This window comes from Zootoca vivipara, chromosome 6 (genome assembly GCF_963506605.1).
Source record: "Zootoca vivipara chromosome 6, rZooViv1.1, whole genome shotgun sequence".
Classification (NCBI taxonomy): domain Eukaryota; kingdom Metazoa; phylum Chordata; class Lepidosauria; order Squamata; family Lacertidae; genus Zootoca; species Zootoca vivipara.
Window position 1 is genome coordinate 80,484,982 of NC_083281.1, and position 22,743 is coordinate 80,507,724.

The 22,743-nt window shown below is 48.5% G+C and overlaps 1 protein-coding gene across 2 annotated transcripts in view; it reads left to right on the forward strand.

Annotated features, from left to right (window-relative positions):
- The window catches only part of TMEM240 (transmembrane protein 240), a 31,724-nt gene extending 12,647 nt beyond the window's left edge, over positions 1–19,077 (forward strand). For both annotated transcript variants that reach the window (XM_060276198.1, XM_035117270.2), the window contains exons 3-4: positions 15,090–15,298; positions 18,456–19,077. In XM_060276198.1, coding sequence (XP_060132181.1) covers positions 15,090–15,298; positions 18,456–18,604 — 358 coding nt within the window. In that variant the 3' untranslated portion in view covers positions 18,605–19,077. The remainder of the gene's footprint in view (positions 1–15,089; positions 15,299–18,455) is intronic.
- The last annotated feature ends 3,666 nt before the right edge of the window (positions 19,078–22,743 follow it).

Sequence of the window (22,743 nt, forward strand, 5' to 3'; positions counted from 1 at the left end):
AGGAACTTCAGATTCTCAGGCCAGTGTCTTAAATATCTGTGTGGCTTCTTAAACTGGCACACCATTTTGCCTAAGTCCTACTGTGATGTCTCCACAATTAACTGCAGGTTTCAGGTTGGCCCAGCGCAGGAATGAGGAATTTATGTCCTTCCAGATGTTACTGAACTCCTCCTCGCATCATCCATGATCAATGGCTGTGCTAGCTAAGGCTGATGATGGGAGATGTACAAGATTCTTCTACCCCCTACTGGGGAGAAGTGAAATTGACAGGTCCTTCCACCACTGCCAACCTAGCCAAGCCTTGACCAAATGCACAACACTGAGGTAGAGAGACAATTAGTCTGACCCAATATAAGGCCTCTTTCTGCGTTCCTAAGGACACAGCAGCGTCTTCATACATGCCTGCTTTTCTCAGCGATGGGACACACCTTGGTTGGTAGAGCATGGGTTGTGGGTTCAAGTCTCATGCTGGGCGAAAAATTCCTGCATTGCAGGGGGTTGGACTAGATGACACTTGTGGTCTCTTCCAACTCTACAGATCTGTGCTTCTGTGGCAACCTTCCATTTGGCAAGTATGGGGAACATTTCCCAGGGTAAAATTCCTTGCTGCACAACCTTTCAAGGGCCACATGTCAGTGGTAAGCAGAGCTAGAGGCAAATGTGGACAAAGCAAGTCATGTAAATTTTACCTTTATAAAGTGGCTTATTGGTTTGCTTTTGTTCTTTATTATGTATTTTTCTTTTTTTACCTTGTATTTTTATGTTGTGAACTGCCCTGAGAACTACACATGAAGAGCAGTATACTACTGCTGCTGCTGCTATTATTATTATTTTTATTATTATTATTTGGTTTGTTGTTACACACATTTACACTCACATTTCTCTCTAGCCTCCATCCTAGAGGCATGTCAACTTTCGCCATCATTTCATTTGTATGCCACTTTTCCATAGTTAAAACCGTGCTCAAAGAGGCTTGCAATATGGAAAAAATTACACGATTGCAAAAGGAGCCATACGCAATAAATAAAACACACTGAAAAGTGCACCAAATTGAACAGTTTCCGCATAAAACGTAGCAAGAGCCAAACACAAGGATTCAAATAATAATAATAAAAATTAAAATCAGTAACCCCCCCAAACCCCCCCAACAACCCTCGCTAAACAATACCGCAGCCCAAGAGTCTGTTCAGTAGCCTCCGTTTTTGTAGCTGGAGTCAGTCTAGACAGGTGGGAAAAGGCCAGGGCTGGCTCTAGGTAGAGTCCCGGTGGCGCGGGGTGCTAGGGTGCCAGGCCGGTAGGCAGGAAGCCATGCTGCGCGGAAGCCATGCTGCGCCCTGCGAGGGCGGGGGCGCCAGAGCGATCTCTGCCCCTCAGCGGCAGGGTGCGCGACCTGCTCGAGACTGCCCTGGAAAAGGCCTGCAGGTCTTCCAGCCGAGATGGTCAGAGTTCAAGCGCTAAAACACTCAAGGAGGGAGCATAGCAGGGCTGGGGAGGAGTGTGGCCTGGGGGGAGTTCCAGGGGCCAACAGAGAAGCCCGGAGGACCGAATTTCCACCCCTGTCATGGGTCTGAGATTTTATGCTGCTGCTGCCGCCGCTGAATAGCAACCTTTTGAAACAAACAGGGGTGTAGGAAGGGGGGCGGTGGGGGCGGACCGCCCCAGGTGCCCTCACTGAGGGGGGTCATTCGGCGCACCGCTTGCCCGCGACTCCCAAGCCTACCCCGAGCCGTCGCGGGAAGGGGCGGAGCTGTGCCACCTTGCCGACGGCCTTCCCCCCCTTCCCTCTTCGTTTTGACAGCTTGGGGGAGGCTTGGGAGTCGTGGGCAGGCGGTGCGCCAAATGCCTGCCATCGGCGGCTTGCTTTGCCCCTGGCTGCAGGGCACCCGCACCTGGGAGGGTACCCTCCGCCCCATGCCCCACTCTGGGCAGCACGGGCATACGCTACGCCACTGGCTACAAAGCAGCTCAAGAGCAGATTGTGATGCTTGAACAGAGAAACAAGTTACATCTCACGTTGCAAATGAACAGCTAGTCTCAAAGCCGAAGAAGGTTGCCAAAACAAACAAACAAAAGCAGCAGATTTTGCTGGGGGTGGGGAATGGAACCTTTTGTGAAACGCTTGGAAAACTGAGGCAATCCTTTGAGGAGGGCTGGCGCTTTCCTCATGTCTCTGATGAAAATGGGGACGTCCTATTCCATCACCAACACCATCATTTTATGCTTCCAGCATATATAAAACAAAACATTTAAAAACTTCCCTATACAGGGCTGCCTTCAGATGTCTTCTAAAGTTTTTATTATATCTCATCTCTTTGGCTACATGGCTCTATACACCCTTTGACATTTCTCCAATGAAAATAGGGGGGTGTCTGAAGGAAAAGCAGGACATTCTGGGATCAGAAAAACCGGGACGGCTTCTGTAAATTTGGGACTGTCCTTGGAAAATAGGGACCCTTGGATGGTCTGCAGTCCCTGCCTGCTTGCTCTTCCTCCTCTGGCTCCCATTTGGGTGGGCAGGTGAGTGGTAGCGATGGGGCGGTGGAGGTGGGGGCTCAACAGAAGCTCCCTCCATCTGTTTGTATGCCACCTTGTCATCCGGCCAGTGTGTGGGTGGCATCAGGAGCAAGCAGAAGGGGGAGCAGCTGTTGGCAACCGTGGCAGCATGGAGGAGGTAGGCCTGCTGACTGAGGGAGGGGGGACCTACACTGAGACAGGCTCCCCCCCCGCTAAGCAACCATTGAGGAAAGCTCCCCCCAAACCCTCTGAAATCCAAAGCCAGCATTTGCACATGGATGTCAGTGCACACATCTGAATTGCTAACAGTCATTAATGACTAGGGTAATGCTTTTTAAAAAAAGTTTTAAAAATAGATATTGAATTTGCCATAAGCTAACCATCGCCATCTAGTGGCATATATATATAATGCATTTAAGCGTTAAATTTGCAGCTGAGAACCAGGCTTCTTCCAGACCCTCCAAGTGTCCCTATTTTCCAGGGACGGTCCTGGATTTACAGAAGCCACCCCGGTTTCTGATTTGATGCTGGAATCCTAGGGTGTCCCTGTTTTCATCGGAGAAATTTTGGAGGGGATGGAGTTATGCAAGCCCTGAGCCAAGGAGATAAATAACTAAACAACCTTTAGAGGACATCTGAAGGCAGTCCTGTCTACAGAGTTAGAAACTGAGCTATGAAAGCTAGGAGCTAAATGACGCCTTAAACCCAGGTTATGGACACGACAATGGAATATCTAGGTGTGCTTTTTTGTAACAAGAATACAAAGCTGAAAATGAATGAACTGCAGCTAAAATATTATGTTCATTTTTCACATGGTCTAGTCCAGGGGTCAGCAAACTTTTTCAGCAGGGGGCCGGTCCACTGTCCCTCAGACCTTGTGGGGGGCCGAACTATATTTTGGAAAAAAATATGAATGAATTCCTATGACCCAAAAATAACCCAGAGATGCATTTTAAATAAAAGGACACATTCTACTCATGTAAAAACACCAAGCAGCCCCACAAATAACCCAGAGATGCATTTTAAATAAAAGGACACATTTTACTCATGTAAAAACACGCTGATTCCTGGACCGTCCGCGGGCCGGATTTAGAATGCAATTGGGCCCCATCCGGCCCCCGGGCCTTACTTTGGGAACCCCTGGTCTAGTCCTTCCCCTGCCCACCCTGTTGACATTTTTAAGAGTGTCTCTTCTCTAGTCTTCAGAGAGTGGCTGGAAGTGGGGAGGCAGAAAAAGCTCTTCCTTCAGTTTTAATCTGAAATCTTAGGCACCCAGAGCTCAGAAACTGCTCATGCTAATGAAATTCTTTGTCGCAAAATGCGCCTAGAGCAATGGGAGTTTTGAACACTGCCTGTCTAGGGAATTTCTTTAATGTTTGATGTTTTATTATGTTTTGATATATGTTGGAAGCTGCCCAGAGTGCTTGGGGCAACCCAGTCAAATGGGTAAGGTAAAGGTAAAGGGACCCCTGACCATTAGGTCCAGTCGTGACCGACTCTGGGGTTGTGGCGCTCATCTCGCGCTATTGGCCGAGGGAGCCAGCGTACAGCTTCCAGGTCATGTGGCCTGCATGACAAAGCAGCTTCTGACGAACCAGAGCAGCACACGGAAACGCCGTTTACCTTCCTGCCAGAGCGGTACCTATTTATCTACTTGCACTTTGACTTGCTTTTGAACTGCTAGGTGGGCAGGAGCTGGGACCGAGCAACGGGAGCTCACCCCGTCGCGGGGATTCGAACCGCCGACCTTCTGATCGGCAAGCCCTAGGCTCAGTGGTTTAACCCACAGCGCCACCCATGTCAAATGGGTAGGGTATAATTATTATTATTATTTAGGGCATCCCTATTTTCATCAGAGGAATGTTGGAGGGCAGGATCTTCCCAGACGATTGACGTTTGCCCTTGATTTAGAACCATGAGGACTAGAACCTCAGTCCATTTTTAAGGGCTTGTACTGTAGCTCAGTGCCGGAGCGTGGATTTTGCCTGGCTCAGGGCTCAGCTGGGCTAGCCTTGTGTTAAGCGCCGCACGTGGAGGACTGCATATTCTCTTGGGGCGGCATCAAGACGTTTGCCGAGAGCCAGAAAAGACCAAACCCGGAGGGTGGGCAGGAGCGATGACAAGGGAGTGAATTAGAAGCAGGGAAGTGTGTGGAGCCTTGTCTGATTTCGTCTCTTGTCTTCCCGGCCCGGCTCTATAGAGTGACACACTTTCCCCCAGCTAATGAATTCAAGACCGTTTGTGCGTTCCCCATCTTGCGTTGTCAGCCGGCGTTACGCTCACCCATGTGTCAGGAGAGAGGCCTACCAGCGGATCTGGGTGGTTTGTCTCTCTTTCTCTCTCTCCACATTCTTGCACTCTGGAAAAATAATAATACCGAATTTGGATCCCTGCTCCTGGGGAAATCTGGCAAAGTGGCTGTGATAACGATCTGCTGGTCCTCAGAGCCACCTGTGACGAGAGCATCTTGTTCTCAGAGTGACACGGAGGGACATGTTCGCCGCGAGCAACGAACGCCGTCATCCGTTGCGCTGCTGGGTTTGCGAAAGGCTCGGCTGCTTCTAGGGATGTAGGAAGGGGCCTTTTGCAGAGTCAGAGCATCGGTGCCTTGAGTTTGGTATTGCCTGCACGGACTGGCAGTGTCTCTCTCCAGGGTTTTTTATTTTATTTATTTCATTTATCGATTCGATTTATAGACCACCTTTTGTCCTAAGATCTCAGGGTGGTTCACAGAACAAAATACAGGATAAAAACAAGTAAATAATTAAAAACGAAACATTGAAACAATAACCCACCTAACATCTCTTCTGTCTAGCTTTTGGCTTGGCTGGTTAGTCTATTTGGGTGTTTCTGTTAAATCTGTGTTTTCTGTATTATTTAAGTTTTGTTTTAAACAATAAACTCAAGCCACCTTAAACCTCGGGAAATCGGCTAATAGATGCCTTTCACAAATGCCTTTTAGAGAGGGGCACTTCCCAGCCCGCAGCCTGTTACTATACTGAGTCAGACCATTGTGCCATTGAGCTCAGTATTGCCTGCACAGATTGGCAGCAGCTCTGCAGGGTTTCAGAGAGAGCCTCTTTCTCAGACCTACTTGGAGATGCTCTATTCTTAGGTGCTCAAACTACTGAATTATAGTCCTTCCTCATCAAAGGAGGAGGTTGCGCCCCAGGGAGAAACACTGCCGGTCAGTGTAGACAGTATGGGGCCTGATGGGCCAATGGTGTGGATTGTTATAAGGCATCTTTCTGCATAGGGGAGAGAGAGGCAGTGGCCATGGAGTCAGTTTTGGATGTGAATTTTCCCTGGTTCAATTCCAAGTGGTAGGAAAGATGGCGACCTTTGTTGCCAGCTGGGCACAGAGGGCACTGATTTCTTTAAAACTCTTCTGTCCTGCCTTTCTTAAAAGTTCAAGGTGGCTAATACGGGGCCCAATGGTGAAAAAAGAGTCAGATCCCGGGGTAAAGGGGTGTGCCTCACCATTGGTCCACCCATCTCAAAAGTGGGCGGAGCAACAAATGCAAACGTTGCCTTTGCCCAGTAGGCTGGTTCCCACATGCACATGCTTGAACACACCCCTCTCCATCCTCCACCCAGGCAAGCAAGATACAGGTGAACAAAGTTGGAAGCCATGAGGACTAGAAACTTATTTAGGGAGGGAAAGCAACCGAGGTTCTTTGCGTGCCAAATTCCTCACCACATACTCAATTCTGGGTAGGGCAGGTGCTTGATTTGTCTGGCATCGGAGAGCTGTAGATGTCCAGTTACGGAATTGTTATCATTGTTATTTTTCTCCTGTGTGTGTGTGAGAGAGGGAGAGGGGGGGGGGTTGAGATCTGCAAGCAGGGTGACTCTGGAAAGCCCCTTGCGAATAAGCGCAGCCACTAATAGATTCGTGTAATTGCCACATAACACGATGGAGCATGAATAGCCTTGTGGGGGTCTCTCCAATGACCTTGTTAGCAGCCTGGCGCAGGGAGAAGGCGGGCAGTGCCCAGCCTGTCTTAATGTGCTGGCTTTTGCTGCTATCAGCAGCGATCAACTTAGGAAAATTATCCAATCGATCGGCCCTTTTAAAAAGCAATGGAAACTTCTATTGCCTTTTAATTCGCCTCGTCTTTTGGGATGCTGGTAGAGAGGATGTCCTCCTCCCCCCCCTTCCCCAGATGGCTTTCTCCTGCGTTGTGCATTTTGCCCCCACCACCACCACCTTGTCGTCAATGGACACATTTGTCATTTGAATGACTTGGTTGCCTCAGAAAAAGATATTATAAAGGTTCAGAAGAGGAAGACCAGGGTGATCAAGGAGGTGGGGCGACTCCCCTGTGAGAAAAGGTTGGGGGCTTTTTGGAAATTACTCTATCCAAAAGTGGAGGCATGACAGAAGCGTATGAACAGACAGAGAATAGCTTTCCTCCCTGTCTCGTAACTTGAGAACCGGTGGACATCTGGCGAAGCTGAATGTTGGACGATTCAGGACCGAGGGAAGGAAGGACTTCTTCCCAAAGTGCTTAGTTAAACTATGGAACTCACTGCCCCAGGAGGCTGTGATGGTCATCATCATCATCATCATTTATTATTTATACCCTGCCCATCTGGCTGGGTTTCCCCCGCCACTCTGGGTGGCTTCCAGCAAAATATTAAAATACAATAATCCATCAGATATTAAAAGCCTCCCTAAACAGGGCTGCCTTCAGATGTCTTCTAAAAGTCAGATAGTTATTTATTTCCTTGACATCTGATGGGAGGGCGTTCCACAGGGCAGGAGCCACTACTGAGAAGGCCCTCTGCCTGGTTCCCTGCAACTTTGCTTCTCGCAGTAAGGGAACCGCCAGAAGGCCCTTGGCGCTGGACCTCAGTGTCCAGGCTGAACGATGGGGGTGGAGACGCTCCTTCAGGTATACTGGACCAAGGCCGTTTAGGGCTTTAAAGGTCAGCACCAGCACTTTGAATTGTGCCCGGAAATGTACTGGGAGCCAGTGTAGGTGTTATGTGGTCAGCCTGGATGGCTTTAAAAGGGGACTAGACGAATTCACGGCGAATGAGACTGTCATTGGCTACTATCCCTAATGGCTATGTTCTCCTTCCACTGATGGAGGCTGTATGCTTCTGAACCTCATTTGCTAGGGATCACAAGCGGGGAGAGTTGCTGTTGCTCTCAGCTCCTGCTTTTGGGCTTCCCATATAGGCATCTGGTTGGCCAGGTGGGCATTTGACCTGATCCATCACCCACAGTCTTCTACTGTTCTTACGACATGGTCCACTGCAGGGTAGCGGCATTTTGCCGAAGATTCCTTTTCATGCAAAATCATAGAGTTGGAAGGGACCCCCAAGGGTCATCTAATTCAACCCCTTGCAATGCAGGAATCTCTGCTTTAGAAATAAGCACCAACCTGCCACCTCCTTGATCTCTGATGGAGCTGTTTTGTTTTCCAGATTAGGGTGGCCCAAGTAAAATGCTGACATTCCCTCTCTCGGTTTTTCAACTGGGCTTCTGCCGATGGATAACTTTCACATTCAGATAGAACTTTAGGGGAATCAGTTTGGCGACAACTGTGAATCCATTGAGTTAAGCCAAAAAATTAGACCTAGATGAAGCTCTTGTAAGCAGCTTTCTGCTGTTTGAAGCTTCTGGGTGGCTCTGAAAGGGGATCGCATTTGGGGAGGAGAAGGCAATTGAGGGCTGCTAACCCGGATGCCTCTGAATACCAGTTGTTGGGAATCACAAGTGGGGAGATCGGCGCTTGCACTTGGAACCTGTGTGATGTCTGTGGCAGTTTCCGTGCTTTGGGTTTGGAAAGGCTGTCTTGGAAGCTAATTTCCTCTGAGTTTCTCTGCTCCTCGGGGGCAAGGACTTGCGTTTTTAATATCACCTGTTAAAGCGCCGTGTGCTATGGAGATCCCAAGTTGCTCTGAGATACATTTGTAGACAGGGGAACGAAGACTGCAATTTGAAACACACTTTCTGGGTAGGAGGCCTGATTAAATGCAGTGGAACTTGTTCCTGATGAGGAAGGCACTGCAAAGCTCGCCAAAAGGCTCTTGGATATGAAGGAAACCGCCTGATCGTGAGTCAGACTATTGCCTGTACTCTCTGGTAGCGACTCTCTATAGAGTTTCAGGCTGGGGTCTGTCTCTTCTACCTGGAGACGTCGGGGATTGAACCTGGGACCTTCTGCATGCAGAGCAGGCGATCGTTCCATTGAGCTGCGGTTCTCCCTCCCCCCACCAACTCATGCCAAAGAGACCAGTGAGTGGGTAGGCTTTGCAGAAGCCAGAAGTACCGTTGCCCACCCCCCCACCCCCTGTAATAATGGATCCGGTTCTCACGAACGATGCTAATTTAAGCAAATGGGAAACTGGCTGGGAGAATTTGTGAGTTGGGCTCCCTGCTCATAAGGAAGTCTTTGGTTGCCAATGCAAGCTGGCAAACTCCACCTTCCATAATAAGATTCCCTTGGTGTGAGCCAGGGCTGTACCTCTCCCCCCCCCACCCCCATCCATCCACCAATGTCTCTGTTCCATTAATAGCTCCCCAGGCAAAATGTATCAGTCCTCGTGAATAGAATCATGCAATCATAGAATTGGAAGGGACTCTGAGGGTCATCAGAAATGAGGGGGTTCTCCAAGGAGTTTGGCAGGCTGTAGAGAAAGAGCTGTAGCTCAGCGGCAGAGCATCCGCTTCTCATTCAGAAGGTCCCAGGTTCAATTCCTGGCATCTCCAAGTAGGGCTGGGGGAAACTGCTGCCTAAAACCCTGAAGAGCTGCTGCCAGTCAGTGCGGACAGTACTGTTTTAGATACGCCAGTGGCTTGAACTGATAGAAGGCAGCTTCCTTCTGAATCCTATTTATCTTTGTCGTTGGGAATCCCAGCTTTCTTTCTTTTTAAAAAAGCCCAAGTATCTAGTCCTTATGCTTGAAAATGTGCAAGCAGTTCTGCTAAAGGTCTCAGAAGGCCATCTGAATTCAAAGCAGCTGTTCTGGAACTGAACTGCAACACCAGCAGTGCCCCCCCCCTCTTTGGAAGGTGCCTGGAGGTTGATTTCACAAATGGATCTGTTATGCTCCACACCAAAGACCCCCCCCACTTCCATTTCCACACTTACAGAAGCAGGCTTTATTCCACCTGGGATGGGAAGCTCCCAGATGTCAACTACAACTCCCATCGTCCCTGACTGTTGGCTTTGCTGCTTGGGGTTGGTGGGACTGAAATCCCAGCAGCAACCAGAAAGGCCACAGGTTCCCCATTCTTGCCTCTGTTCATTGACTCAGCAATTGCCTGTCCTGAACCGGCCTCTGAAGCAGGGGACATTGCCTTAGTTCACCTGACAATTCCCTTTTTCTATTAAGAGAGAGAGAGAGAGAGAGAGGGAGAGAGAGAGAGGTTTCATAGAACACTGAATCCCAGAATGAATGGAGCTGGTCTTTGCTATAGAATAGCTGACCCTCAAAATACATTCCAGCAATGTTTCCGTATTTCTGCATCAAAGATCTCAGTGCACTGCCCCTTCCCTCCAGCAGTTCAGAGTCTCTGCAAATGTGTGCCTAGGAGGAGCAAACTGCCGCGGAAATGGAAGTTCACTTGATTTACAGTGGATCAAAGCGCCCTCTGGTGCAACCAATCCACTTAAAAGCAAACAGGCTTTATGCGGTTAGGAAAGCGCGTTGCAGGGGGTTGGAATAGATGACCCGCGGGGTCCCAAACGATTCCACAAGTCTATGATTCTATGGAGAAAAGGGTGAGAGGTAGGCGTGTTTAATAGGAAGGCATCTACATGCCCTGCAAGCAAATCAGAAAGAAGGCTCGATAAGGAGCAGTCGTAGTGTCTTTCCAGTTCCAGGGTTTTTAATGTGGACGTATTCTGCAACATGCCATTGCCGCGATAAATAGCGTATTAGCAGTAGATTTGTTCAGGGCTGTCCACACACCATGCTGCTCTACTACTTGTTCTGCGATGCTTCCTCCGTGTAACTGTGTGATTGCCATCCAGGGGAGCACTCTTGCATCGCGGCATGGCAAAAGCGCATTGTTAAACTATGGAACTCTCTCCCACAGGAGGCAGCAACGGCCACCAACCTAGGTGGCTTCAAAAGAGGGAGAGACAAATTCACGGAGGACAAAGCTATCAAGGGTTACAAGCATGATGGCCATGCTCTGCCTCCACAGTCGGAGGCGGTAATACTTCTGAATACCAGTTGCTGGAAACCACAGGGAGGAAGAATGCTCTTGCGCTTCAATTCTGCTTGTGGGTTTCCCACAGGCATCTGGGTTGGCCACTGTGAGAATAAGAAGCTGGACTAGATGGGCCATTGACTCGATCTACCAGGCAGTGGTGTAATGTATTGGTGGGGCCCCAGGCACAATATTGTTAGGGGGCGCAAACTTTCAATACAGCTGCATGTTTCCGTCGCTGGGCTCAGTTGAAAACAGCTTCTCCATGCAGACCAGGAAGTGACCTCTCCAGATAATGGAACGACTCTTCTTATCTCTGCGGCTGCGATCTCCTGGGTGCCACAGATACTTAGGCAACAGAATGCACATGCGTACTCTACCCATTTCCCTCCCTCTGCATGGCCCCGGGTACTGACAACCCATGCTATGCCACTGCTACCATGCCTCATTCCCACTCTTGGATGGCTTTAAAAGAGAATTAGGCAGGTTGATGGAGGACAAGGTTATCAGTGGCTATGAGCCCCAGTGGCTATGTTCAGTTTCAAGAGGAAGATTGCCTCTGAATATTAGTTGCTGGAGGGCATCTGGTTGGCCACTGTGAACGAAAGCAGTTTAGGGTGGCGTGACCGGTTCGGGCGCACTGGGTGCCGTGCTGCAGGGAGTGCCACAACAGTGCTGTGGAATGGAGCAAGAGAGGCAGGGAGCACAAGATTTTAGCGCAGCACAAGGCGCCGCTGAAATTTGAGAGCCCAAAGTCTGCCAATGCTGTGAGAACAGAATGCTGGACAAGATGGGTCACTGGTCTGATCCAGCAGGCTCTTTTTTTTTTAGGTTCTTACAATGAGAAATAAGCCAGAACAATTATTTCAGCAGGAAGTTACAGGACAGACACTGACTGGAAGCGAAGACATATGCCCACATTGAACCACTCTGTAACCACCATAAGCACAGAAAACCTCCGTGTAGGCTTTGTGCGAGCAAATTAGGATGAAGGCTCAAGAAACAGGTTATCTGGAGGAGCCCTTTGGGTAAATGGACACCCTACGACATTTCTCCGATGAAAATAGGGACGTCCTATTCAATAATAACAATAACAATAATAACAATAATACTTTTATTATTTATACCCTGCCCATCTGACTGGGTTGCCCCAGCCATTCTTCCAACATATATAATAACATAATAAAACATTAAATATTAAAAAAAAAACTTCACCACACAGGTCTGCCTTCAGGTGTTCTTCTAAAGGTTGTATACCCCCTTGGCTCGGGGGTCACATAACTCCATACCCTCCAACATTCCTCCGATGAAAACAGGGACATCCTAAGGAAAAGCGGGACACTCCGGGATCAACTCAGAATCTGGGAAGGCTTCTCTAAATCTGGGACTGTCCCTGGAAAACAGGAAGATTTGGAGGGTTTGCAAATGCACACCCACTCCACCGAAACTTAACTTCTTAACACCTGGGCAAGGTTGTGACTTGATGCAGAAGCTCTGTGCCCATATGGAGATGCGGAAACACTTTTCATTATTTTTAGGGACACCCCCCCCCAGCAGCTCGTCACCCTGGGCACAAAGAATCGGGAAATGCCTGTCCCTGACAAAACAGGGAGCGAGAGTTGAGGGAGCGCTTTCCTGCCGCTGTGCTTGGAAGTGGAACCGGGAGATCTGCTCTTTCGCTGCTGCTGCTGCTGCAGTGACCAAGTTTGACTCTGCAGTGGCTCGATGCGGGCTGTTGCGTTGCCGAGGGGGATGTAGGTGGTGCTGAGCATCTTCCTCTGTTGCAGCCCGGCTGTCCGGCTGCTAGAGTGAAGGTGCACCGCCAGGGTGGGGCTGCGTGAACAGAGGGAAGAGGCCGGGAGCGCAGCAGAGAGGGAACTGGGGAAGGGTCGGCGGCAGGGGAGAGAAAACAGCGCGCCTTCCAGCCGTGTCTGAGCCTCCGAAAGGGGTTTGCGGTGGAGGCATGACGCAAGGTGACAAAGCTGCTTCAGCGGAGCGTTTCTGGACACAGTTTACAAGGCACTTAGGCGCAGGGATTGAGGAAGGCACCTGAGTCAGCTGATTGGTGCACCCAGCTTGGTGTTGTCTGCACTGACTGGCAGCTGCTGTCCAGGCTTTCACAACAGCCCTACCTGGGAGATGCCAGGGATTGTGCTGAGTCAGATCACAATGTTGCCTGCACGGACTGGCAGCAGCAGCTCTCCAGGGTTTCGGATAAGGGACCTTCCCAGCTCTACCTGCAGATGCCATTAGGGATTGAAACTGGGACCTTCTGTGTGCAAGGCAGATGTTCTGTCCCAGAGCTACGGCTTCACCCTAAACCATTTGGCCCAAATTATTGAGGAGGAGGGAAAGGGCAGGGACCCTTTAATGGTACCCATGAGCTCCACCCCCTAAATCCCTCCCACCCCATTGCCAAATTGCAGCCTCCCCTGTAACCTTGCAAAACCTGGAAGGGGTAGCATAAAAATAGCCTCCTCTCTCCACCCCACTCCCCAGTAATTTACCTGTAGTAGTTAAGTTAGCCTCTCCTACTGCACTGTTCATATTTTAGTGGGTGGGAGGTTGTTGGATGATGTGCAGCAATCCATATAGCTCAGTTGGTAGAGCATGAGACTCTTACTTTCAAGGTTGTGGGTTCAAGTCCCACATTGGCCAAAAGATTCCTGCATTGCAGGGGGTTGGACTAGATGACCCTCATGGTCCCTTCCAACTCTATGGTTCTATGATTCATTTAATGGAGTTGTATTGTACATTATGCGGTATTTTTGGCTTTTATGTTCCCCTGTTTGTATTTTACCTGAATAGGTGGCTTTGAGATACACCTACACACAAAGGGCTGCCACCCCTGCTTGCTATGCTCATCAACCCTGCTCACTCTTTTGCCTGCTGCCCTTCCCCCACCCTCCATTTACAACCCCTCTCACATATCCCACCACAACTCACCTCCCTCCCTCCATTAAACCTTGCTGCAGGCATGTTTCACGGAGGGAGGAGCTTCCTCATTTTACTTTACTTTACTTTAAATTATTTTATTTTATTTTATTTTTTCATTCCATTTGTATACCACCCTTCATCCAGCATAAAAACACTAGATAAAAACACAAAATACTTGCCTGCCTGCCTGCTATTCAGCATGCTGCAGTTGCAACGGCCACCTTCTGGTGGCCACATGAACTGCAGCGTGACAGCATTTTACATTTTCATGTGTATAGGAAGATATGCCACAACTAAGTCATGCAGTAAATAAAATAAAGGTAACTACTTTGAGCCCTGTGGCCAGCTCCACCAAGGAGACACCATCCAATTGGACATTTACTGGTGAAAGCCTCATTGAACTGAAATGCTTCCTGCAGGAAAATATGCTGGATCAGCTCCACATTGTTCAGCTGGTTGTGGGTGGCGCTATTTGGCTTCTCTCTCTCTCTCTCTCTCTCTCTCTCTCTCTCTCTCTCTCTCTCTCTCTCTCTGTTTCTCTCTCTCTGTCACACGCACGCCCCGAACCTGTTGAGATTAACGGACCGAAGCGAGTCATTGTTGTTAGGAGACCCCTATTCCCCCTCACAAAACTACAAACCCCATAGTTCCCTGGGAAGAGAGACTGATGGCGAAACCAGTCTGGGAATTATAGTCCTGTGAGGAGAACAGGGGTCTCCTAACACTTCCCGGCACCCTAAACCAGGGGTCCCCAAACTAAGGCCCGGGGGCCGGATGCGACCCAATCGCCTTCTCAATCCAGCCCACGGACGGTCTGGGAATCAGCATGTTTTTACATGAATAGAAGGTGTCCTTTTATTTAAAATGCATCTCTGGGTTATTTGTGGGGCCTGCCTGGTGTTTTTTACATGAGTAGAATGTGTCTTTTTATTTAAAATGCATCTCTGGGTTATTTGTGGGGCATAGGAATTCATTCAGGTTTTTTTTCAAAATATAGTCCAGCCCCCCCACAAGGTCTGAGGGACAGTGGACCGGCCCCCTGCTGAAAAAGTTTGCTGACCCCTGCAACGAACTACAGCTCCCAAGATGCTTTGGGAGAAGCTATGAATGTTTCATGATGTTTTAGACGTAGGTGGGCCTGTTTAGGTATCCGAGGCACTATTGGCCAGCGACATGGGAGCTGGTAGGCCAACGGGGGGGGGGGGGTTGAACTTAACACACGTTGATGTTTTTAAATGATGCCCAACCAGATCCACTATCCCACCGATCAGCTGTGGGCCCTGTTTCATTGCAAGAACCCAGACAACTGCTCAAGGATTCCACCTGATGGCACCAGCCTAGGACTTGGTCGGAATACCTAATGGCTGCAAATCAATCTGTTCTCCTCTTTTGCCCTCCAATCTTTGATGCTTTCCTCCCTTTCTCTCTCTCTCCCTCCCCCCCCCCAAAAAAACCCACCTCACAGGCACCATGTTCATTACGTCATCCCCTACGACGGAGACCAGTCCGTGGTGGATTCGTCGGAGAACTACTTTGTGACTGACAATGTCACGAAGCAGGAAATCGACCTGATGCTGGGACTCTTGCTGGGATTCTGCATAAGCTGGTTTCTGGTGTGGATGGATGGCATGCTTCACTACGCCGTACGAGCCTGGCGGACAAGCCGACGGTATGGTAAGTGAGTGTTCACCGGCCTGTTGCCGGAGGGGGTTTCGCTGTCGCTGGCGATGCGTCAAGGGAAGGTGTTTTCGTGTGCCCCAGGGGGAGCAGGTTCCTCGTGGTTTATAGGTATCTCGAGTTTCTGCTCCTCAAGCTTTCGTCCCCGTTTTGAGGATCATGTTTCTAGTCCTCAAGGATGTGAAAATGTGCTTATGCTGAAGGGAAAGCCAGGCGAACGTCATCTTTCTGGCTTCTGAGCGAAAAGATGTCCAGCAGAAATGAAGGGTTGTCCCCTCTAACAAAGTCCTACTCAGAGTTGACCCGTTGAAATTAGTGGGCCAGAGTTATTCATGTCCATTTATTTCACGTGGGTGAGCAGAACTTTGTCTTGGATGCAGCCCTGAGTGTTTGAACCATGAGTCAACAAATTTATGGTGCCAGTATATATTTTATTTTATTGGGGCTTTTAGATTTAGAGAAAAGATGGGGGGGGGGGAAGGGACAACATGGTAGAAGCACGTAAAATGATGTTTAGCGTAGAATCATAGAATGTGACCCTGCTCTGTGTTGCCTGCCTGTTTGGTTTCAATTAAAAGCAACAACTACCCAATTTCACAGCAAATTAATTTTAAATATAATAATAATGATTATTTTTTAATTAAATTTGTTAGCCCCTTTATTTTGCCCAGGGCACCCCAAAACAACTTACAACCCAAAGCAGCTTACAACCAAACAACTGCCCCCCCCCGCAAACACCACGTAGATACATTAAAACAAAGTGGGAAAAGAAATACATTAAAAACACCCCACCCACTTCTAAAAGGCCACAGAAAGTTAAGGGCTGGAGGTTATAAGGTCTTATTTTCTTGGCACCTAAAGATGTCTAATTAAGGCGCCAGGCAAGCCTCCTTGGGGAGAGCATTCCACAAATGGGGAGCCACTGCAGAAAAGGCCCCGTTCTCTTGTTGCCGCCCCCCAGACCTCTTGCAGAGGAGGCTCATGAAGAAGGGCCTCAGAAGATGATCTCGGGGTCTGGGGTGGCTCATATGGGGAGAGGCAGTGCTTGTGGTCCTGAGCCGTCTAAGGCTTCATAGGTGAAAACCAGCAGTTTGAATTGGGCCTGGAAACTAATTGGCAGCCAGTGCAGTCGGGCCAGGATTGGCGTTATTTGCTCAAACCGTCCTGCCGCATTGAGCAACCTGGCTGCCGAATTCTGCACCAGCTGAAGTTTCTGAACTGTCTTCAGAGGCATCCCCACGTATAATGCATTGCAGTAATCCAGGGGTCAGCAAACTTTTTCACCACTGTCCTCAGACCTTGTGGTGGGCCAGACTATATTTTGGGGGAAAAAAAGAATGAATTCCTATGCCCCACAAATAACCCAGAGATGCATCTTAAATAAAAGGACACATTCTACTCATGTAAAAACACCAGGCAGGCCCCACACACAAATAACCCAGAGATGCATCTTAAATAAAAGGACACATTCTACTCATGTAAAAACATGCTGGTTCCCGGACCATCCGCGGGCCGGATTTAGAAGGCAATTGGGCCACATCCGGCCCCCGGGCCTTAGTTTGGGGATCCCTGCAGAAATCTAACCTAGAGGTTACCAGAGCACAGACAACAGCATAGCTGCCAAGTATCCCGTATCCGCCGGGAAAACCCCTTTTTTCTTACCGTTTCCCGGCGGTCTCCCGTTTGGCGGAAAATCCCGGCATTGTCCCTTTAATTTGCTTCTTCCTGGCGGCCATTTTTCTGGTGCCGCTTTGCCCTTCTATGAGCACCAGAAAATGGCGGCGCCGGCGTCGGAAGTCGCTTCCGCGCATGACCGGAAGTTGCGTGACGCGACTTCCGGTTGCGGTTTGCCCTTCTATGGGCATCAGAAAATGGCGGCGCCGGCGTCGGAAGTCGCTTTTACGTGTTTCCGGTCATGCGCGGAAGCGACTTCCGGTGCTGGCGCCGCCATTTTCTGGTGCCCATAGAAGGGCGAAGCGCCACCGGAAGTTGCGTCACGCAACTTCCGGTTATGCGCGCGCTGCCGATCCCGGATCTTTACGATCCGGACTTGGCAGCTATGCAACAGAAGTTAGGCTATCCCTGCCCAGAGAGGGGTGCCGCTGGGCCACTGGCCGAAGCTGATAGAAGGCTTTGGTGGCACGGAGGCCACCTGAGCCTCAAGTAACAGCAAAGGATCCAGGAGAACCCGCAAGCTACGTACCTCCTCCTTCAGAGGGAATATAACCCCCATCAAGAGTGCAGCAAATCAGAAATAAACTGGTTCCAAGCTGTTAGGGGCTTTTTTTATGCCCATAGTAGCACCTGTAACTTGGACCAGTAGCAAATCAGCCGCAAGTGCAGATCTCTGGTGTTCGACACTGAGAGAGCCTAGCATGCAAACATGAACATTAGTCCATGCAGATTTTATGCAAACCTGTGGGTTTGATTTTTTTGGAGATGTATTTCCTCTGTTTGGGGACTCTCTAGTTCCAAGTAGGATGGCTGCCTGATTAAATAAATCTTAACTAATCGTGGGAATTAAATGGAGCAAATTGATTAAATTTGCATATAAATTAAAGGAGAGTTTCAAAGCCCAAAACTCCATAAATCATGATAGGTAAGTCATAGATCAGGATCTATTGGGCGATCGGTGGATAATTTGATGTGTATCAGCAAGGGATTTCTTCACTCTAGAAACAGAGTGCAGCCCTGTTTAGGGAAGTTTTTAATGTTTGATGTATTTTAGAATTTCTGTTTTGTTGGAAGCCGCCCAGAGTGGCTGGGGGAACCCGGCCAGATGGGCGGGGTATAAATAATAAATTATTATTATTATTATTATTATTATCATGTTTTTAATATTCTGTTGGAAGCCGCCCAGAGTGGCTGGGGAGGCCCGGCCAGATGGACAGGGTATAAGTAAATAATAATAATAATAATAATAATAATAATAATAATAATAATTAATAATAATAATTCTGCCTGGAAAAAGGCCCCTATTACAAACTTACCAAAAGTAGTCATAAACAAGAAATGCTTCCCAAAGTCTACCACCATAACAATCGTGGGCTGGGTTTTTAAGCATGGCTAAGCTTTCACTGAAGTCTCTCTCTCTCTCTCTCTCTCTCTCTCTCTCTCTCTCTCTCTCTCTCTCTCTCTCTCTTTCTCTTGACAGACACCCCTTGGTCTTGGATTCCAAAATTTTGTAACTTCAAGGAGTTCAGGAAACGTCACCACCGGCAGTACGACGAGCCGACCGGGAACATGGTGCACATCAAACAGAAGTTGTACCATAACGGGCACCCCAGCCCCAGACACCTCTAAGAAACCCAAGACTGTCGAGAGGTTGTAGAATTCGGCCTTTTTGCCGTCTGTTGAGGGGCCCCGCCCGTTCCTCAATGGACGCCACTGTAAGGACTTCCGTTTAGTTACCCTTATCGGTGTGTGTCAGCCTGGCACGCCCAGAGAATGCACAATCCAATCCCGTCCCGGCTGCGAGGCTCCCGGGACGTTGCACTGTGGTTACCATTTTATTGGTGGACTCCTGTATATATGTAAACAAAAACAGACACAAAACGGAAAGAGAATTTGCATTGTACTTCCGCAGCCCATCAACCTCCTCGATGGTGTGTCCTGCAACGCCGATGTACCCTTTTTTGCGTTTTGTTGGCTATTTATTTGTTTTCTGGGGTTTCTTCTTCTTCTATTTCGGAAATCTGTTGTTGTTCAAAGTCTTTGTAGGTGAGTTTGGACAGAAGATGTAATGTTTAGCCTAAAGTGTGTCCATATCCCCCCCCGCCCCCCGCCCTCCCGCCGCCACCCCCCAAACCCTTCCCGGATGCTGAACGCGTCTGGTTTCCAATTGCAGATTTGGCTTGAGATTCATAAAACCCGGTAGCTCTGTTGCGTATTGGTTCCTTTGGAACCAAGTTGCTAGCTTGGTGTCACAACACCCTCCCCTCCCCCATTTGTACATTTTTGTTCTGTTTCTTAAATTAATGGGATCCTGTAGTTCATCCTGTCTGATTTGTTTACGATCTCGGAAGCACCGAGCAACGCTGGTTTGCTGTGAAAAAAATGTTAAGCAGGTTAGAAGCCAGGCGGAAAGACACCGGCTTTTGTGGAATGTGTTGGAGAGCCCGTTGACGTTTATCTCTGACCATGTCAGCCCCCCTGGGTGTCTCTGCCAACTGTTCACATCACCCTGCCTTGAGAATGATTTATCCCTTGATAAATGTTGCGTCGCTAATGCGTTAGGAGCTCAAAACACGTCGATTACCAAATGGCATTTGTTGGTGTTTGTAATAACTTAACCACTTGTCCAGAACATGTGACAGGGAGCATGGCAGCGAAATGAGAGCTAGTTCAGCCAGCCATCGGTCTCATGATGAAACCATTGAGCCCTGTGTGTGTGTGTGTTGTCAACTGGTCTTGTGAATGTAGAATTGTAGGGTTGGAAGAGACCGCCTTAGGCAGGCATTTTGGGACTACAACTCCCATCATCCCTGACCACTGCTCCTGTTAGCTAGGGATGATGGGAGTTGTAGTCCCAAAAACATCTGGAGGGCCGAGTTTGCCTATGCCTGCCCAAGGGGGATCTAGTCCAACTCTCTACAATGCTAGAATATGTTACTTGAGAATGGAGAGCGCTGCTTTATACCAAGTCAGGCTCGTTGTCCATCCAGCCCAGTATTGTCTGCACTGACTGGCAGCCGCTCTCCAGGGTCTCAAGCAGAGAAGGGTCTTCCCCATCACACTGTACTTTTCACTCAGGGGTGGGGAACCTTGGGCCCTCCAGATGTTGCTGAAATCTCAACTCTCCCAGCAGCCCTTGCAAGCATGGCCAATAGCCAGGGATGGTGGGAGTTGTAGTCCCAAAAACATCTGGAGGGCCCAGAGTTCTTCTGCGCCTGTTTTAAGTGGAGATTTGCTTCTCTTCTTGGCCAGGGCTGGGGAAACCTGCAGCTCTCCAGAGGTTGTCCAACTACAACTCCCATCAGTCCGACAACACCTGGAGGGCCATGGGGTCCCCACCCCTGTTTTAGGCCATGATGATTCTCGGCTTACCACGGCTGGAATCTTCTGTTTAGATGGGGAAATGGGGCCCAGAGTCCAGGCATAGCCAACAAGCATAGATGTTTCTGGACTACAACTCCCATCATCCCTGATTGGCTATGCTGGTTGAGGCTGATGGGAGCTGGAGATGGGCACTGTTGTGGCTACGCCTGGACCAGACAGTCAGGGTCTGCCATCTCTAACTATTGTAGCGTTTCTAAGACCGGCTTCCTCCAAGGCTTAACTCTGCAGTGGCTTCATGATGTTGAAGGAACAAACCATCGTCACATGAGTTGACTGTAGCCCTTTTCATGCACTCAAAAGGACATGTGCGGCATCAAGTGTGAGAGAGAAAACGAAAGGCGGGGAAAAAAAATCAGCTTTTAATGCAAACCTACCTGATTCGGACTTCCCAAAACAGGATGCAAACCGAGACACAGCTAGCTGCCTTTCGGAATTCTGAAATTTTGCAGTGCATTTCTCCAGCCAGGTAATGTGCAGAGCAAAATGTGTACATTAGGGGAAAGACTGCATCCAAATGCATATATTAGTTTTTTTTGTTTTTAAAGAACCCATCAAAATGCATTATTTCAAGGAAAACTGCATGCAAATTTCAGGGGAAATTGCGTATGAATTTTGGAAAGACTTAAGATCCGGCGCAGTGTAGTGGTTAAGAGCGGTGGACTCGTAATCTGGCGAACCGGGTTCGCGTCCCCGCTCCTCCACATGCAGCTGCTGGGTGACCTTGGGCTAGTCACACTTCTCTGAAGTCCCTCAGCCTCACTCATCTCACAGAGTGTTTGTTGTGGGGCAGGAAGGGAAAGGAGAATGTTAGCTGCTTTGAGACTCCTTAAGAGGAGTGAAAGGCGGGATATCAAGTCCAAACTCTTCTCCTCTTCTTCCTAATAATAATAATAATAATAATAATAATTTTATTATTTATACCCTGCCCATCTGGCTGGGTTTCCCCAGCCACTTATAGACCTATAGATCATAGACTTACAGATTTCCGTGAGGATTTAAAAATAATAATCACAATTGTAAACAGGAGCAGAAAATGTGGAGAACTGAATTTAGCCTTGGAAAAAGGAGAAATTGGGGGAAGTGATATTATTAATTCTCATTATTCTAAAGCAGGGGTCAGGAAACTTTTTCAGCAGGGGGCCAGTCCACTGTCCCTCTGACCTTGTGGGGGGGGGGACTATATTTTGAAAAAAAAAAATGAACGAATTCCTATGCCCCACAAATAACCCAGAGATGCATTTTAAATAAAAGGACACATTCTACTCATGTAAAAACATGCTGATTCCCAGACCGTCCGCGGGCCAGTTTTAAGAAGGTGATTGGGCAGCATCCGGCCCCTGGGCCTTAGTTTGGGGACTCCTGTTGTAAAGAATAATAAGAATAGTAATAGTAACAACCTGCTCTTCACCTTCTAAGGCTGCAGGGCAGGTTTCAACAATCAGAATGCATTGTTTAAAACACGTTTAAAACTGCTTCCAGCCGCAGAGAATAAGTTGGGTCCTAAAAATGCAAATATTTGGGTGTCCAAAGCCGGGGGGAAAGGGGGGGGGAATGAACAGATCTGTTCATTCACTGAAGGCACAGTCAGTTGCTCAATTGCAAGGCGGCTTCTGAGCTCATTCAGCCAGATTCCCTGCTCAATACAGGAAGGTGAGAGGTGGAGTTGGTGAGGACTTTAGGAACGGTGCTGGTCCTCTGGCGCTTTATGCCCATATGTCTTCTTCTGAACACATGAAGTGGGCACACGCCATTTTCATGCATACAGAGATAAGTCTCAGTTCCATTGCTGCCTGTTTATTAAACTCACCAGCCAGGATTCACATGAAGAGTGATTTTTTAAAAATATTTTTATGCGTATTTATGGGGAAAGGCTTGGTCCATTTTGTGTGTCGGGTGACTCATCCAACCAAGGGGGTGGTCTCTTGACTGCCCTGGCTCATAAAGGGGCACAGGACTTTGTTACGAGGCAGAAATTCCACCGCCAGTTGCTGCCATATACCTGCAAGAGCAATGTGGCAGGCAGATATCAAACAGGTGTTGACTCACCCATCATTGCCGGGGGGGGGGCTTGAGGAAACAGAAGCAGGTGCACAAACGTCCCCCACTTTGAATGCAGACAAAGCCATTTGCATCTGTCGTCTTTTTCTTTTTTCAAATTTCCGGATGTCCACCAGCCAACTGTTTCGATCGTTTATTTATTTATTTTCAATTTGAGACGATATCCCGCTTATTTTTCTTTTCTTTTTATATATATATATAAAATATAGACTCTAGGCGGCTTACAATTATACAGAAAAGAAGAAAAAAACAAACCACAATAATAATCCAAACGGAATTGCATGCATGCATTAGTGCGGATGAATACCCATGTTAAAACAAGGAAC